At 41.8% G+C, this 18,280-nt stretch overlaps 1 protein-coding gene across 5 annotated transcripts in view; it reads right to left on the minus strand.

The window, feature by feature from the left end:
* CLYBL (citrate lyase beta like) overlaps positions 1–17,475 on the minus strand; it is a 262,901-nt gene extending 245,426 nt beyond the window's left edge. For all 5 annotated transcript variants that reach the window (XR_003791722.1, XR_003791723.1, XM_029210156.1 and 2 more), the window contains exon 1: positions 17,388–17,475. Coding sequence is in view for 3 of the 5 variants with exons in the window: in XM_029210156.1 (XP_029065989.1) it covers positions 17,388–17,440 (53 nt within the window). In the remaining 2 variants the exon portion in view is untranslated. The remainder of the gene's footprint in view (positions 1–17,387) is intronic.
* Between the last annotated feature and the right edge of the window lie 805 nt (positions 17,476–18,280).

Consider the following 18,280-nt stretch of genomic DNA (forward strand, 5'->3'; position numbering starts at 1 on the left):
TTCTCCATTATATATTCTTGCCTCCTTTATCAAAAATAAGGTGACCATATGTGCGTGGGTTTATCTCTGGGCTTTCTATCCTGTTCCATTGATCTATATTTCTGTTTTTGTGCCAGTACCATACTGTCTTGATGACTGTAGCTTTGTTAGTATAGTCTGAAGTCCGGAAGCCTGATTCCTCCAGCTCCGTTTTTCTTTTTCAAGATTGCTTTGGCTATTTGCGGTCTTTTGTGTTTCCATACAAATTGTGAAATTTTTTGTTCTAGTTCTGTGAAAAATGCCATTGGTAGTTTGATAGGGATTGCACTGAATCTGTAGACTGCTTTGGGTAGTATAGTCATTTTCACAATGTTGATTCTTCCAATCCAAGAACATGGTATATCTCTCCATCTGTTTCTATCATCTTTAATTTCTTTCATTAGTGTCTTATAGTTTTCTGCATACAGATCTTTTGTCTCCTTAGGTAGGTTTATTCCTAGGTATTTTATTCTTTTTGTTGCAATGGTAAATGGGAGTGTTTCCTTAATTTCTCTTTCAGATTTTTCATCATTAGTGTATAGGAATGCAAGAGATTTCTGTGCATTAATTTTGTATCCTGCTACTTTACCAAATTCATTGATTAGCTCTAGTAGTTTTCTGGTGGCATCTTTAGGATTCTCTATGTAGAGTATCATGTCATCTGCAAACAGTGACAGCTTTACTTCTTTTCCGATTTGGATCCCTTTTATGTCTTTTTCTTCTCTGACTGCTGTGGCTAAAACTTCCAAAACTATGTTGAATAACAGTGGTGAGAGTGGGCAACCTTGTCTTGTTCCTGATCTTAGTGGAAATGGTTCCAGTTTTGCACCATTGAGAATGATGTTGGCTGTGGGTTTGTCATATATGGCCTTTATTATGTTGAGGTAAGTTCCCTCTACGCCTACTTTCTGTACAGTTTTTATAATAAATGGGTGTTGAATTTTGCTGAAATCTTTTTCTGCATCTACTGAGATGATCATATGGTTTTTCTCCTTCAATTTGTTAATATGGTGTATCACATTGATTTGCGTATATTGAAGAATCCTTGCATTCTTGGGATAAATCCCACTTGATCATGGTGTATGATCCTTTTAATGTGGCACGGATTCCTTTCCCCCCCTAAATTTTGGTATTTGGCCAAAAAGTAAAGTGGGTATATCATCCTTCTCACAAAGAATACTGTGAGATTAAGTAAGAAGACAAGTCAAGTGTAAGTGCTTTAAAATAAGCCTACACTACTTGTAAAGTGGTACAACGTATACATATGCATGCAATGATGTTTTTAAATGGCCATATAAATTTTAAAAAGGTTCATATTTTTTAAATATACAATTTTTTAAAATTTATTTATTTTATTTATTTATCTTTGGCTGCGTTGGGTCTTGGTTGCTGTGCACGGGCTTTCTCTAGTTGCGTCGAGCGGGGGATACTCTTCGTTGCAGTGCACAGGCTTCTCACTGCGGTGGCTTCTCTTGCTGTGGAGCATGGGCTCTAGGCGCGGGGGCTTCAGTAGTTGTGGCACATGGGCTTAGGTGCTCCGCGGCATGTGGGATCTTCCCAGACCAGGGCTTGAATCTCTGTCCCCTGCATTGCCAGGCAGATTCTTAACCATGCACCATCAGGGAAGTCCCAATATACAAATTTTTAGCAGTGTAGAACTTTCAACTCAAAGGCAAACACAGTCTACCACTAAATTGTAACCCTAATTTTACTGGGGGTGGCAAGGAGGACAATAAAGTACAAAGTGCTGTCTTTAAATTTTTTCAGTATTCTGGGGTTCTGAGTATTACTATTTGAAAAGTGTCCTGCAAATACTTACATAGCACTTTGGTCACTCTGCCTTCTCAGTCAGAATACAGCATGGGGGACTTCCCTGGTGGTGCAGTGGATAAGACTCCACGCTCCCAATGCGAGGGGCCTAGGTTCGATCCCTGGTCAGGGAACTAGATCCCACATGCACGCCACAACTAAGAGTTCACATGCCACAATTAAGAAGCCCGAGAACCACAAATAAGGAGCCCACCTGCCACAACTAAGACCCCACGCAACCAAATAAATAAATATTGAAAAAAAGAAAGAATACAGCATGAGGAAACAGTTCAGACAGACTTGCCCATACCAAGCATACTATTAAAATGGAATCCTTACTTTCTCATGGAAATTGGCTTTGATTCCTTTATTATGAAATCAGGCACTTTTGTCAATCTCATAGCCTAGGAGGAAGATGTTACATGTGGCATAGTTTTGAAGAGAACTTGTAGAAGTAAAATTACATGGCTGTTTACAGAAAACACCTGTAGGCTGGGTCCGTATGACAGCTGAGGCCACATAGTGAAAAGCTGCTAGTGGCTGACAGCCAGGAGATGGGGTTCTTTCTAGGCCTGGCACCGCCAGCTGTGTGACCAGCAAGATAAGACAGTCTGTGCTTATTTTACTGTGCATGGGCCTGCTGACACCAAGGAAAATAGGTAAGTAAGCCTCTAAAAGGTATACTGCCATCCAGGTATCTATCACCATTTCTGGAGGGAAATTTGACAACAAGCATCAAAAGGCTTAAAATGTCCGTACTCTTTGACCCAGCAAGTTCACATACAGAAAACTACCTTCAAGGACTTAAGTAAGGGTAGCCACAGAGATCTAGATACAGGGACAGTTATCTCTGCATTTCCCAAGGGGAAAAAAAAAAAACTTGGAAATAAGCCCAATAAACAATTGTGGTTATATACAAACAAATATATACGTGATAGCTGAGGAACAATAGTGAACATCAGAACATCAATGCTCAGAGATTAGGTTAACATCCTAAAATTTAACCAAAACATAAAATCAAAGCAACTAAATAAAAAGCCGTCTTAAGTCTGGCTTATAGTTGGAGAAGGAAGGAAGGGAGGGAGGAAGGAAGGAGAAAATGAGACAAAGAAGGGAAAGAAGGAAGGAAGGAAAGAAGAAGGAAGGAAGGAAAGAAGAAGGAAGGAAGGAATCTCAATTCTGGGGTCCACTGATTGTCTACATCATTCAAATGAGTTATTTAACTGAAAAGTATATTCAAGTAACAACATGAAATAAATTAAACCTTTATGAATTATAATTGCTTTAAATTCATACCCAAGTGACCTATAGGAAAACACAAATACTATTTCCTTGAAATTTTCTTTATTGATTAATAAAGTTCTAAACTTAACCTGTCAAGATCATGAGCAATGCATAGGGGAATAAATAAGAAACATGTAACAACAGAACACAACCCAGTTGCACTCAAGAGGCAAGAAAGCACATTGTTTTTTACAATTAACAACTCTTCCAATCTTACGAATATTCATCAAACCTACCAATAACCACTCCCCAAGGAGCCCAGCTTTCTTCTCCCTGTCTTCCTAAAATCTTAGCCACATGCACCTGCAGACTTCCCCACAGGGAGTCATGCATAAAATGGCAGCTCCTACAGAGCGGCCACTGTAACATTTAGTTAAGGAAACTGTGACCAAAGGCTGTTTTCAGAAATTACATCAATCAAAACTTGGCTGTTGCAAAGCCATCACTGGAGAAAATAACCACTTCAGGGAAGTGCCAATGCTGAGTGGTGTCAGCCACTCTGGATGCTACCTCATTGACCACGTATGATGTCCTCCACCAGCCTTAACTACAACCAAGCATATGTGTCACCTTTTAACCTCAAATGTAATTTCAGAGAATACTCCATCCCCAATGCACCACTATGGAGTATTTCTAGAAGAATGAAGTGCTTATGCCACTCAAACATTCTGCAGAGCAGGGGCACTCAGGAGAATTCCCTGAGAGGACAGAGACTTCGGTGGCTACAGTTATTCAGAGTAGAACAGAGAAAAGCACATGTGATGAAACTGTCCTCAACTCCCTTCTGGATCCATGGGCTCCGGGGAGCAGCAGGTAAAGGTTTTTCAGTTCATCTTTGGGTCCCAGCCTTTCCTCCCCACCCTCGGTCTCTCCCTGGGGCTACCCAATGTCCTTCCTCCCAGCCTGTGACCACACAGATGATTCTAGTGCATAGCGAAACTCTCTAACAGAGCAATGGTACAATGGGAGTAGAAGCCCTCCACAGCTGGTATGGATCCACAAGTGAACCTTATGCTGTTCCACAGGCTTGGCACAGCCTTGCTGGCACACAGCCCCTTGCTGCAAATTTCCCTACAGCTACATCTTCTCCAGGAGGCACCACCCACATGCATTTGCATCTTCCAGTTCAGGCCTAGCTACCACTTATAGTTCTTGCTCACCAGCTTGGCTACTGCCCACTAGTTTTAGCTCAGTTTTACCTCATTTCCCACCAACTCCTCCGTCCAGCCCACAGGCATGTCCCCTGCCTCCAGGCTACTCCTGGTCTATATACCGCTTTATGGTATTTCCTATTTCCTCAGAGTCTCCTCTGTCTTTCTCTTCTCTTCAGCCCTGCTCCTAGCAGAGGCCCTTCTTTCTCCGTGAAAGCATTCTGAATACTCTCTCCCATCCCATTCTTTTAGGAAGCCATTCTAGAAGGCTCTAGCTCCAATTCCTGAATTTCTGGTCTACCATCTTAGATCATCTTTACTCCATTCTTCAGCCCTTCATTTCTCTATCTCTAGGGCAAACAACCATCCTGGCTTGCCTGGAACAGAGGGGCTTCCAGGAATGTGGGACCTTCAGTGCTAAAACCAGGACAGTCCTGGGCAAGTTGAGACAGTTGGTCCCCCTACCTCCCCAGACTACTTAAAGTTACTTTCTGCCTCATAACCAAAAACATCATTTTTGTTTACGGCATCCCATTTAGCTTCTCACCATGCATTTGCGCAACTCAAGTCTATTTCTAAAGATGTCAACAAACATTTTAAAATACCTAACACTTCACATTGACCTTTTAATACCAATTCAAGTGACAAAGTACACATATTCTTATTCTGAGTTCTTTTCAAAATGATCATTCTAAAATTTCTCAGTTCTTTTTAACCCCTGACTCCTCTTTAGCATTCTTTCTATAAAGATTTCTTCCCCTTCTCTCTCACTGCTTTCATTCTTCTCTGCCCTACAATTTCTCCCCTCTGCGCCCTTCTTCTCCCATTTCCATCCTCCATTTGGATGGCATTAAAAGGTCAAATTAAACCCAAAGTAAGTTGAAGATAGGAAATAATAAAGATAAGAACAGAAATCAATGAAATAGAAAACAGAAAAAAATAGGAAAAATCTATAAAACCAAAAGATAGTTCAAGAAGATCAATAAACTGATAAAACTCTAGCCAGACTGACCAAGTAAAAACGAGAGACAAAAGAATTACAAATACCAAGGAAAGAGAGCAAGTCACTACTGACAATATGAACATTAAAAGGATGATAGGGCAGAAGGTGGGAATGAGGGTTAATTGCAAATGGGCTCCAGAGAATTTGGGGGATGGCAGAAATTTGGGGGTGATCTAAAACTAGATCGTGGTGATGGGTTGCACAACTCTACAAATTTACTAATGATTATTTAATTAACACAAAGGATGAATTTTATGGTGTGTAAATTATACCTCTATAAAGCTCTAAGAAAAAGGATAAGGGACAATCAACTCTATGCCCATGAATTTGACCACTCAGACGAAATGGACAAACTCTTTTTTTGTTTTTTTGGGTTTTTTTTGCGGTACGCGGGCCTCTCATCGTTGTGGCCTCTCCCATTGCGGAGCACAGGCTCCGGACGCGCAGGCTCAGCGGCCATGGCTCACGGGCCTAGCCGCTCTGCAGCATGTGCGATCTTCCCGGACCGGGGCACGAACCCGCGTCCCCTGCATCGGCAGGCGGACTCTCAACCACTGCGTCACCAGGGAAGCCCTGGACAAACTCTTTGAAAGACACAAACTACCAATGCTCACTCAAGAAAAATTAGATAACCTGAGTAGCCTTTTATCTATTAAAGAAATTGAATTTGTAGTTTAAAATTTTTTCCACAATGAAAACTCCAGGCAAAAACATTTATGGAAAAAACATTACCAACCTGATCAAAGGCAATTTAGAATATCAGTAGCCATTATGAGGAAGTTTTGAAATCTTCAAACTTAATTTCCTTAAAACCAAATTGGACTACAATAGTTCAAAGTTTTCCAGAACTGAGTGGAATGCTTATTTCGATTGGTATTTTGAGGCTTTCCAATGATATCAGGAATCTAAAATTGCCTCTCTGTAAAATAAGGTTTTAAGACTAACTGAGGCAAAGGATTAAAGAAAGATAAAATGGCTGCTGAAGTCTCAGGCTCTTCTTCCTGGGCTTCTTTGTCTCAGACTCCACCTCCGATGCCATCTTCCTCCTTCTCTTCTACAGGACCTACGCCTCCTCTATACCCTCAATCCTCCCATACTAATTCTCTTGCCAAACTTCCCCTTTTCTCTGAAACTCTCCCCACTCCCTTTTCCTCTGAACTTGTCAGAACCTATCCTTTTAAAATTAAGTCTTCTGAGGGTCCAGAGGCTAAATCCTTAATTTCTTATTCTCCCTGGGCTAAAGGTGAACTGCGAGCCATCGTCAAAGATTCTCCTAAAGTAACCGAAGATCCTCACAGGTTTGCTGAAGAATTTAATATAGTCATTCAAACTTATCAACCTGTTTTTTCCTGACTTATATTGGCTGGTTCATATGCTTGTTGATAAAGGCCAGGCTCAGCTTTGGATGAAAACCACTAACTGGAAAAGTCCTGAAAGGTCTCTAGAATTACAACTGGGAGACCAGCCCACTAACTTCCTATACAATCAGGCTCAGGCAATCACGAGATGACTTCATCAAGCAACCCCTAGGGCTTTTCCAAAGCCTGTTCATTGGAACAAAATTCAGGCTTGCACACAAAAATCTGAGAACCTGTTCATGATTATTAAAATCAACTTCAGATTGTTTTTAAAGAAAATTCTGGTCTTCCTTCAGAGGTTGATTCCACCCAGGTAGCTTTTAACTCCATGTTTATTAATGGGCTGAACTGGGACCTTTCCCTTTAAGTAAAAAGGACCAGGTTAGAATGGGAAACTGTGTCCATTCCAGACTTAATCTGGCAAAACAGATCTTTCCTACTCTAGATGGGTAACCTCCAAGGAAGACCACCAAAATTCTTAATCTTCAGCTCTAGCAAATGAAGGCTCCCAGAGAAAATGAAAACCCTCCTGTTTTCTGCTGTTATTGTAAAAAGCTAAGACACTGAAAAAGAGACTGTTAAAAATTTAAGTGCTTTAGGCAACTCTGGCCCTCTAACCAACCTTTCTGGAAGACATTTTGAGGGGTCTATTTGAATTCTGATGGGAGGTACACTGTGAATTTTGCCAACATCTGTTGGAGATTTTGCCCATAAGGGAAGTGGTAGCTGATTTAATGGGGACAATCAGTGTTTCCAGAAACTGCTCTAGTACCGTCAGAAATGGAACAAATAAAAGATGTCAAAGGGTCATTTAATTCACCTGGTAGGTCACTTTGATGACTACTGTCAAACTGCAGTTTGCCCAAACCCAGTTTCGATGTTTAGAGTATCTGATATCAGAACAAGGGTTAAACCTAGATCCAGATAGACTTTATGGTATCTTAAGTTTCCCCAAACCCAAAACTAAGTGCCAACTGTGAGGTTTTCTCAGGCTAGTTAGTTACTGCCGAAATTGGGATTCCAAATTTCTCTCTTATGGCCAAACCTCTATATGTTTTACTAAACAATAACAACCCTGACCCATTTTTATGGGATGAACTAAATGACACAGACTTCAAGGCCTTAAAGGAGAGTATGATGAACCCACCTGCCCTTGGGCACACCCATTATAGATTCCCCTTTTCTTTGTTTGTATATGAAAAGGAAGGGAACACCCTTGGTGTACTCACCCAAAAACATGGGGACCACCATTGACACACAAAGTATAATAGCCAGCAACTGGACCCTGTGGCACAGGGATACTCCCCTTGCCTTAGAGCCATTACAGCCACTGCCCTCTTGCTTAAGACCACCAAGAAAATTGTTATGGGATCCCCTTTCACCATTTTTGTACCTCATGCAGTAGAAGCTCTCCTGAATTCCCACCATACTCAACATTTCTCAGCCAGACATCTCACCTCCTCTGAAGTCCTCTCATTACCTGCCCCTCACATAACTCTTTTACACTGTAATAACCTTAACTCAACTACTCTTCTCCCCTCCGCCACAGAAAGAGTTCCTCACCCCTGCTTAACTCTGACGGACCACCTCCTGACTCCTCGCAATGATCTACAGGAAATTTCATTGGGTAACACTGACTTCTCATGGTTCACTGATGGTTCTTTTTCTTAAAGGTGATGATGGCAAATATTGTGCTGGGTATGCCATTACTACTCCTTTGATGTTGTTGAGGTAGCATCTTTACGGCTACTTTGGCCCAACAGGCTGACTTATATTCCCTTACACGTGCTTGTGATTTAGCCAAGGATAAAACTGCCAATATTTAAACTGATAGCAGATATACTTTTTGGAGTAACTCGTGATTTTGGAATGTTGTGGAAGCAACGTGGCTTATTTCCATTGGAAGTAAAAATTTAAATGGCCCCTATGTTCAAGAATTATTGAATACAATACTCTTACCACATGTTTTAGCTATTATTAAGGTTCTGGGACATTCTAAGCTTGATTCTCTGGAAGCTAGGGTAAATCATTTTGCTGATAATTCTGCAAGGAATGCTGCCTTTAAAAGGACCACCAGCATCCAAACTTCTGTCATGATCCAAAGGGATATTTCACCAGATGATAATTTAGAAAAACTGGCTAGAGAAGCCCAACAATTGGCCTCAGAAAAGGAAAAACAAAATTGGAAATTCCATAATTGTTGTTTTGATAAAAAGAGAAAGCTCAGGTTTGGACCAAACAACAACCCAGTCCTACCAGAGACACTAAAATTCCCACTCTTCACCACCATACATTCATTAAACCATTGGTCTACTGACAAAACGACAGCCTTCATGAATCAATATTGGTGGGGAAACATTAAGAAGGCCACAAAAAGTGCCTACCTCACTTGTCCCATTGTCCAAAGTACAATCCAGGGAAGCTGTTAGTATTGCTCCCAGACGTTTTAAGCTGTTTAATGAACCATCTGAAGTCTGGCAAATGAATTTTATACAATTTATTCCATCTAGTGGAATATGTCATGACCTATGTTTTAGTCATGACCTATATGTTTACACACTGGACTGAAGCTTTCCCTTGCAGACAGGGAACTCCTCTCAAACTTCATAGTGATTAAGGAATCCATTTTCACTGGCCAGGCACTTACACAAGTATGTGCTGCTTGTCTGGTTTTATAACACTTTCACTGTACTTGCGACCCTCAATCCTCTAGTTTAGTTAAACAGACTAACAGCATTATTAAGACTCAATTGGCAAAATTTGTAGAGACCCTCCAAATACTTTGGCCAAAAGCATTGCCATTGGTCCTTCTAAAACTCAGATCCATCCCTTTTGGAACTCATAAACTCTCACCCTTTGAAATAGTCACAGGATGCCCAATACACTTGGCTCCTGCTTCTTTTGACGCACAACTGGTAAAAGGAGAGACAATTCAATATTGCAAAGGCTAACTGGTGCTATTAAAAATAACCATGTTTGGGCTTCCCTGGTGGCGCAGTGGTTGAGAGTCCGCCTGCCGATGCAGGGGACAAGGGTTTGTGCCCCGGTCCGGGAAGATCCCACATGTCGTGGAGCGGCTGGGCCCGTGAGCCATGGCCCCTGAGGCTGTGGGTCCGGAGCCTGCGCTCCGCAACAGGAGAGGCCGCAGCAGTGAGAGGCCCGCGTACCACAAAAAAAAAAAAAAAAAAAAAAAGTAACCATGTTTTGGTAGAGCAATCTTTTCACAGTGTGCCTTCAGGAAATGAAGACCTTAAGCATCACACATTGCAACCTGGAAATTTCATCTATTGGAAAAGACACCTCCAGAAGAACTCTCTTCAATCTCACTGGAAAGACCCCTATCAAATACTGTTAACCAACCCTTGTGCCACCAAACCCCAAGAAACAGACTCCTGTATTCATGTGACACACCTCAAGAAAGCACCTAATTCTGACTGGAACCGAATGTCACCTGGTGACCTGAAAGTAAAGATTTCCCAGAATTGAAGCAGGTGCTAACTGATCAGACAGCTTTCCCAAGAAATCTGTACCAGGCCTTTTGAAAGTTTGTTGCCAAACCTTTGATGACGTAACACTTCAGATGATCTCCAATGTCTATGACCTTGTTAACACATAGACTTCAGATAAAAAGTGCCTGAGAGTTCCCCCTCTGGCCCCTCCTTGTTACTGGAATGTGACCTTAATAGGTTCCCAATCTGTGCACTTTCCCTACAACATGAAACACTATACGTAGGAAAGGTCCTTCCAGACACTGCAGCACAAAAAGCTGCTGAAACGAGAAAACCTGACTTGATCAGCAATGCTTTCAGAGAAAAATATTGATCAAAAGGTGGAAATATGAAAAATTAATTAAACAGAAACCTTAATTACATAGAGTTGGGAAACTAGAAGGGGGAACTCTCATGACCTGGCACCACTGCAGAGCCCAAGAGGAAGAAGAAGACTGCTCTTCTTTCCTGCCAAGGACTCAATAAATGAAAAGCCATGGACTCTTTGCTTACTATGGTCCTCCCAACTTTCTTTCCTTCTCTATAAAAGCGTTCTCCTTCCCTTGTCATGCAGGAAGTTGAACATGTATTGCCATGGTTGCTGACCCTGAATTGCAATTCTCTGCTGATCCCAAATAAACCCATTTCTGCTAGAGAACTTTCTGGCAGTCTATTTGTTTTGGGTCAACACCCCTTTCCCCAGTTTGGTGGTAGCCTTGAAAACCAACAGCTAAAACTACAGTGAAAACCAGCAGCCTGGCAGCCACTGGAGGGGGCAGGGCAGGATTGGAGCTCTTTCAAAGCTCCACTCCCAGAGGACTGCCACTACTTGACCTGTCTGGTGGTTCCCTGGAAGACCCCACTGACCTGACTCAGAGTTGAACAGTGGTAACAGCATTTTCCCGAAATCATTTTTCAAAAACCATCAGAAGCAATTATTTAACATCACAGCTACCTGAGATAGTAGATAACAGCTGGGGTAAACAACAGGCTAAAAAAAAGCTTAAACAGAAAAGCTGGAGAATGAGATATCCATAGAGTTTGAAAAGCTCTGACATATTCCTGGGAATCTAAAAGTCTATGCACATGTGTAGGGCAGTTGATGGCAGACACACCTTATAAGAAATACTAATGGAAGTTCTTCAGGCTGAAATTAATCCCAAACAATAATTCAAATTCATACACATACACAAAGAGCAATGGTAAAGGTAACTGTGTAATTATAAAACACTGTTTAAATGCATACTTCTGTACCTTTCTCCTCTTGTCTAATTTTAAAAGCAACTATATAAAAAAAATTATATAATTGTATTGTTAGGCCTATAACATTTAGACACGTAATATATTTGCCAATAACAGCACAAAAGAGGTGGGTAGGAGCAAAGATGTACTGGGTTAAAGAAATGGCACCAGATGGTAACTCAAATCCACAGGAACATTTGAAAAGAACCAGGAACAGTAAATAAGAAGGTTGCTATAGCAAATACTATAAAGTAAGTGTGTGTTTGTGTGTGTTTGTGTGTGTGTGTGTGTGTGTATTTGCATCTCCTTCTCCTAGTTTCTTTAAAAGACATAAAATTATATAAATGATAACTACAAGCCAAAGCAATCTTGAGAAAGAAAAACAGAGCTGGAGGAATCAGGCTCCCTGACTTTAGACTATACTACAAAGCTTCAGTAATCAAGACAGTATGGTACCGGCACAAAAACAGAAATATAGATCAATGGAACAGGACAGAAAGCCCAGAGATAAACCCATGCACATACAGTCACCTATCTTTGATGAAGGAGGCAAGAGTATACAATGGAGAAAAGCCTCTTCAATAAGTGGTGCTGGGAAAACTGGACAGCTACATGTAAAAGAATGAAATTATAACACTCCCTAACACCATACACAAAAATAAACTCAAAATGGATTAAAGACCTAAATGTAAGACACTATAAAACTCTTAGAGGAAAACATAGGCAGAACACTCTGTGACATAAATCACAGCAAGATCCTTCTTGACCCACCTCCTAGAGAAAGGGAAATAAAAACAAAAATAAACAAATGGGACCTAATGAAACTTAAAAGCTTTTGTACAGCAAAGGAAATCGTAAAAAAGACAAAAAGACAACCTCAGAATGCGAGAAAATATTTGCAAATGAAGCAACTGACAAAGGATTAATCTCCAAAATTTACAAGCAGCTCATGCAGCTTAATATCAAAAAAACAAACAACCCAATCCAAAAATGGGCAGAAGACCTAAATAGACATTTCTCCAAAGAAGATATACAGATTGCCAACAAACCCATGAAAGAATGCTCAACATCACTAATCATTAGAGAAATGCAAATCAAAACTACAATGAGGTATCACCTCACACCAGTCAGAACGGCCATCATCAAAAAATCTACTGACAATAAATGCCAGAGAGGGTGTAGAGAAAAGGGAACCCTCTTGCACTGTTGGTGGGAATGTAAACTGATACAGCCACTATGGAGAACAGTATGGAGGTTCCTTAAAAAACTAAAAATAGAACTACCATATGACCCAGCAATTCCACTACTAGGTATATACCCTGAGAAAACCATAATTCAAAAGGAGTCATGTACCAAAAATGTTCATTGCAGCTCTATTTACAATAGCCAGGAGATGGAAACAACCTAAGTGTCCATCATCGGATGAATGGATAAAGGAACATGTGGCACATATATACAATGGAATATTACTTAGCCATATAAAGAAACAAAATTGAGTTATTTGTAGTGAGGTGGATGGACCTAGATTCTGTCATACAGAGTGAAGTAAGTCAGAAAGAGAAAGACAAATACTGTATGCTAACACATATATATGGAATCTAAGGGAAAAAAATGTCATGAAGAACCTAGGGGTATGACAGGAATAAAGACACAGACCTACTAGAGAATGGACTTGAGAATATGGGGAGGGGGAAGGGTAAGCTGTGACAAAGTGAGAGAGTAGCACGGACATATATACACTACCAAACGTAAAACAGATAGCTAGTGGGAAGCAGCCACATAGCACAGGGAGATCAACTCGGTGCTTTGTGACTATCTAGAGGGGTGGGATAGGGAGGGTGGGAGGGAAGGAGACACAAGAGATATGGGAACATATGTATATGTATAACTGATTCACTTTGTTATAAAGCAGAAACTAACACATCACTGTAAGGCAATTATACTCCAATAAAGATGTAAAAAAAAAAGAGTTATGTACCACAATGTTCATTGTAGCACTATTTACAGTAGCCAGGACATGGATGCAACCTAAGTGTCTATCGACAGATAAATGGATAAAGAAGATGTGGCACATATATACAATGGAATATTACTCAGCCACAAAAATAAACGAAATTGAGTTATTTGTAGTGAGGTGGATGGACCTAGAGTCTGTCATACAGAGTGAAGTAAGTCAGAAAGAGAAAAACAAATACCAGATGCTAACACATATATGGAATCTAAAAAAAAAGGTTCTGAAGAACCTAGGGACAGGACAGGAAAAAAGACGCAGACGTAGGGAATGGACTTGAGGACACGGGGAGGGGGAAGGGTCAGCTGGGATGAAGTGAGAGAGTAGCACTGACATATATACACTACCAAATGTAAAACAGACAGCTAGTGGGAAGCAGCCACATAGCACAGGGAGACCAGCTCGGTGCTTTGTGACCACCTAGAGGGGTGGGATAGGGAGGCTGGGAGGGAGACACAAGAGAGAGGGGATATGGGGATATATATATACATGTAGCTGATTCACTTTAGCTGTTTCTGTTATACAGCAGAAACTAACACAAAAATGTAAAGCAATTATACTCCAATAAAAATGTTAAAAAAATGATAACTACAACAAAGTATCACTGGATTTGTAACATATATAAATATAATATGTATAACAATATCATAAAAAGGAAGAAAAGGGAATAGAACTATATAGATATAACATTTCTCCATCTTCTGGAATTAAGTTAGTATAAATCAAAAGTAGATTCTGATAAGTTAAGATGTATATGGTAACAGGTTATACATACAATGAAACACCCAGCCATAGGAAGGAATGGAGTTCTAATACATGCTACACCATGGAAAACTTTTGAAAACATTATGCTAAGTGAAATAAGCCAGAAACAAAAGGACAAACATTGCATGATTCCACTTCTATGAAATACCTAAAATAGGCAAATTCAGAGACACAAAAAGTAGAGTAGAGAATACCAGGTGCTAGGAAGGAGGAGTTATTGCTTAATGGGTACAGAGTTTCTGTTTGGAGTGACGAAAAAATCAGGGGGATAGTGAATATGATAATGCCACTAAACTGTACAGTCAAAATGGTTAAGATGGCAAAGTTTATGTTATACATATTTTACCACAATTTTTTTTAAAAGATGCATATGGTAAGCCTTAGAGCAACCACTAAAAAAAAAAATAGTGGAAAAAATCATTAAAGAACTAAAAAGTATTACATAAGAAAATATTCACTTAATGCAAAAGAAAGCAGTAGAAAAGGAACAGAGGAACAAAAAAGACATGAGACATATAGAAACCAATACCAAATAAACACATTACAAGAAAGGAAAAGTGCAGACCAATGTCGCTCATGAATACAGATGTAAAACCCTCAAAAATATGTGCAAATCAAATCCAACAATGTATAAAAAGAATTATATGCCATGACTAAGTGGGATTTATGCGAGGTATACAAGGCTGGTCCAATATTCAGAAATCAATTAATGTATCTGCCACATCAACAGGCTAAAGAAGAAAAATCATATGATCATATCAATTGATTACAGAAAAAGAACCTGACAAAATTCAACACTGATTCATGTTAAAAACAAACAAACAAACAAAAAACCTCAGTAAATAGGGAATAAAAATGTTCTACAAAACACCTACAACTAACATCAGACTTAACAGTGGAAACTGGATGCTTTCCCTAAGATTGGGAACAAGGCAAGAATGCCCCCTCTCATCACTCCTATTTAACATGCTACTAAAACCACTAGCTAGTGCAACTAGACAAGAAAAGGGAAAAGAGAATCTTACTGTATGATGAATATATGAAACAACTTCACTGAGGGGGATGGAAGAAAAAGGTGCTAACCTAAGTAACTGTGGAAATGAGTGGAACCTACAAGACTAAAGGGAAAGGAACTATACCTAAGCACTGCACTCTAGTTGATAAAGCTTTTTTCCCATGGAGTATGGTCTAACAAGTCAGATACTGCTACATGTGTATGCTGAAACTGAATAACTGAGTAACTGTATGGCGCATGGTGGGAGCCAGGTTTCTCACTGGGGGAGTGAAAATTTACAAACAAGCAAGGTGAAGAGGCTAGAACGATTCATGTGGTAATGGATTAGAATTGGAGACAGTATGAACTCATGTTTAGCTTAATATATATAGATACAGATGGTTACATCAGAAATATTTCTAGATGTGTATATATGCATGGGTTACTATTCACACATATTTCTTTGAGGATTTAAAAGACATCCCTAGCAAGAGCACACCTACCTGTAGGCAGTTATGTTCCCCCAACTTGAGGACAGGGTATTTATATAAACTGAGAAATGGCAATGGAGAGCTGCAAGGCTGGAGACAGGATAGGCGGGGAAATATCAGGGACAGCAAGAGAGGCAAATGTTGGAGGGTCGGGAAGAGGTTTCAGCACATGCTTAACAAGCAATGTTGCTGATACTCTAAAAACAGAAGAAAAAAGCCAACAGAAGCCAGTCCACTGGCCTGAAGCTAAAGTGCAATACAACTGGGATAGAAATTAAGGCATGTCTAGGCAAACTTTTCTAAGTTGACCTTGGGCACATTTACTTTTCCCATCCCCATGTGTTCTGAAGGTGCCAGGACCCACAGGATTTAACTTGGGGTGTAGGCTCTGGGAAGGGCCCTGCATGAAAGCCTGCTGCCATGGCCTTGGTGGGGTGTGTAGGTGTGCTGAGAATGAGCCAATGTGCTAAGGGAGATGACGAGCATTGCGAGCTGAGCCCCAAGAGCCTTAGAAGTAGGTGACTGGGTGTGGTCATTTGACCCATTGTTGAAGAGGCCACAGAAGCTGGCCCCTTCACAGGCCAGGAAAGGACTTTCTGGAAGGGTCTGGATACACCCCTTCAGGGGCTCCTCTGGCTCCAGGGGTGAGCTCCGGTGTCCAGAGACATTACCAGGCCCAGATGTAGGAAATGGGAAGGTGGGATGCATAAAACCAGGTGGGGCCTGGTATGGGACACCGGTTGAGTCAGGAAGCACGGAGCAAGCAGATGTAAAAAAGTTCCAGACCAGGAGCCACTGACTTGGTTTCTGAACCCAACTCTGCCATTCTCTGCTTTGAGAGTCACTTAGCCTCTCCGAGCCTCAGTTTCCTCATCTTTATGAATGACTCACCCAGCTTCTTCACATGGTGATCGGCGAACAGAATGAGATACCGTATGTGCATGTAGTTGGCAAACAAGCAAGTCTCAACCAGCGGTTCTCAAAGTGTGATCTGAGGACACCTGGGGGCGGGGGCGGGGTGCCCTGAGACCCTATGAGAGGGTCTGCCAGGTCTTCCCTTTTCCAAATAGACTGTGCATGAGCCTGAAATTTCTTGGTAAACTTCCTCCAAGGCAGCTGATATGAGACTTCAATGGTCCTTAATTAAACTGAAGAGATTTTCAAACATATAAAACCATGCCACTTTTTTTAAATAGTTATTTTCATTAAAGATGCAATTTGCGTTAAATTTGAATGGATTTGTTATTTTTAAATGAATATTTAAAATTTTTAATTCCTCATACCGTTAAAATCAACAGATACAAGCAAAAGCCCTTCGGGGTCCTCAATAATTTCTCAGCCCGTAAAGGGGTCCTGAGACCGGACAGTTTGGGAACCGCTGTGCCCAACAACAGTGGAGGCGAGCCGCCTCTCAGCATCCTCTGAGAGGCTGACTCCAGACCCCCTTTTATAAAACACGCATACGTTCACGGTTTCCACGTGTGGGGACGCTAGTTTTGTTTTCTGGGTCTCAGAGATCCAACGCTTGTACCCATTTTCCCGGCCGAAGTAAGGGCCCTCCCACAGGGAGGCACTGACAGTGTGGGGCGACCCTAGCGGGGGGTCGGCGACCTTGGCAGAGGTCGAGCCCGCGCGCGCGGGAGGCAAACGATGCTCCCGGCTGGCGGGAGTTCCCGCCAGTGGGCGAGGAGGCCGCGCCTGCGCGGCGCTGAGCCCGGTACCGACCCACGGTGAGCCTGACCGGGTAGCGGGGGACTGGGGACCTGCACTCACAGCCTCGGCAGCGCCGCTCCGCGCGCCGCTCTCCTCAGCAGACGCAGCGCCATCTTGTCTGCGCGCGGGCCCCGCCCCCGCCATGTCCGTCTCCGCTTCGTCCCGCCCCTGTCGCCACGCCCCCACGCCGCCGCGTTCCGCGCACGTCCTGCCCAGAGCCCGTGTCTCCACGCCCCGCCCCGTCCCCGCAAGCCACGCCCCCTGCTCTTGCGCACCTGCCCCCTCCGGCTGTCAGAACTTCCAGGCTGTAACGCGAGGCAGAGCAGAGTCCGAATGGGTGGATTTTGGGGTGACTGAATCCAACCATTCCCGTGCTTCTGGGTTTTTAGGGCGGGTTTTGAGAGACCTTGCATTTTCCCAGCCAGACGTGGCCAGATTTTCTAGGGATTTCTTTGTTGTTTTTGTTTAAATACTATACCTAACAAAGATTGTGAGTCTCACCGTGTGCGTGCCTCGGTTAACAGTCAATCCATTATGGGACATATATGACTGTAATAGGGTCAGAATAGATGCTGCTGGCAGCTTTCTGGGCCAGAGAAATGCTTGTTGAAGACACGGGGCAGCGAACACAGCGCTTCACTCCAACTCCTTCCTGCCAGTCTGTCAAAACTCGGGCTTCACAGTCAGGAGAATGCTAAGGTATTAAAACAGCTTACCAGCTGTGTGACTTTGGACAAATGACTTAAGCTCTCCCTGCTGAAGTTTCCTCCTGTAAGATGGGAATATAAATAGTACTCATAGGGTTATTATAAGGATATGTTGCGTTAATATACTGAGAGCATAAAGCCTCTTCTGGCCCAGAACACATGCTCAGTAATGTTAATTACTTCTCATTATTATTATCATCACACCAATTCCTTTCTTAAAAATCTTTGGTGACTTCCAATGAGAAG

The sequence above is a fragment of the Monodon monoceros genome, unplaced genomic scaffold (assembly GCF_005190385.1).
Source record: "Monodon monoceros isolate NGI ecotype Baffin Bay Population unplaced genomic scaffold, NGI_Narwhal_1 Super_Scaffold_8, whole genome shotgun sequence".
Taxonomy (NCBI): domain Eukaryota; kingdom Metazoa; phylum Chordata; class Mammalia; order Artiodactyla; family Monodontidae; genus Monodon; species Monodon monoceros.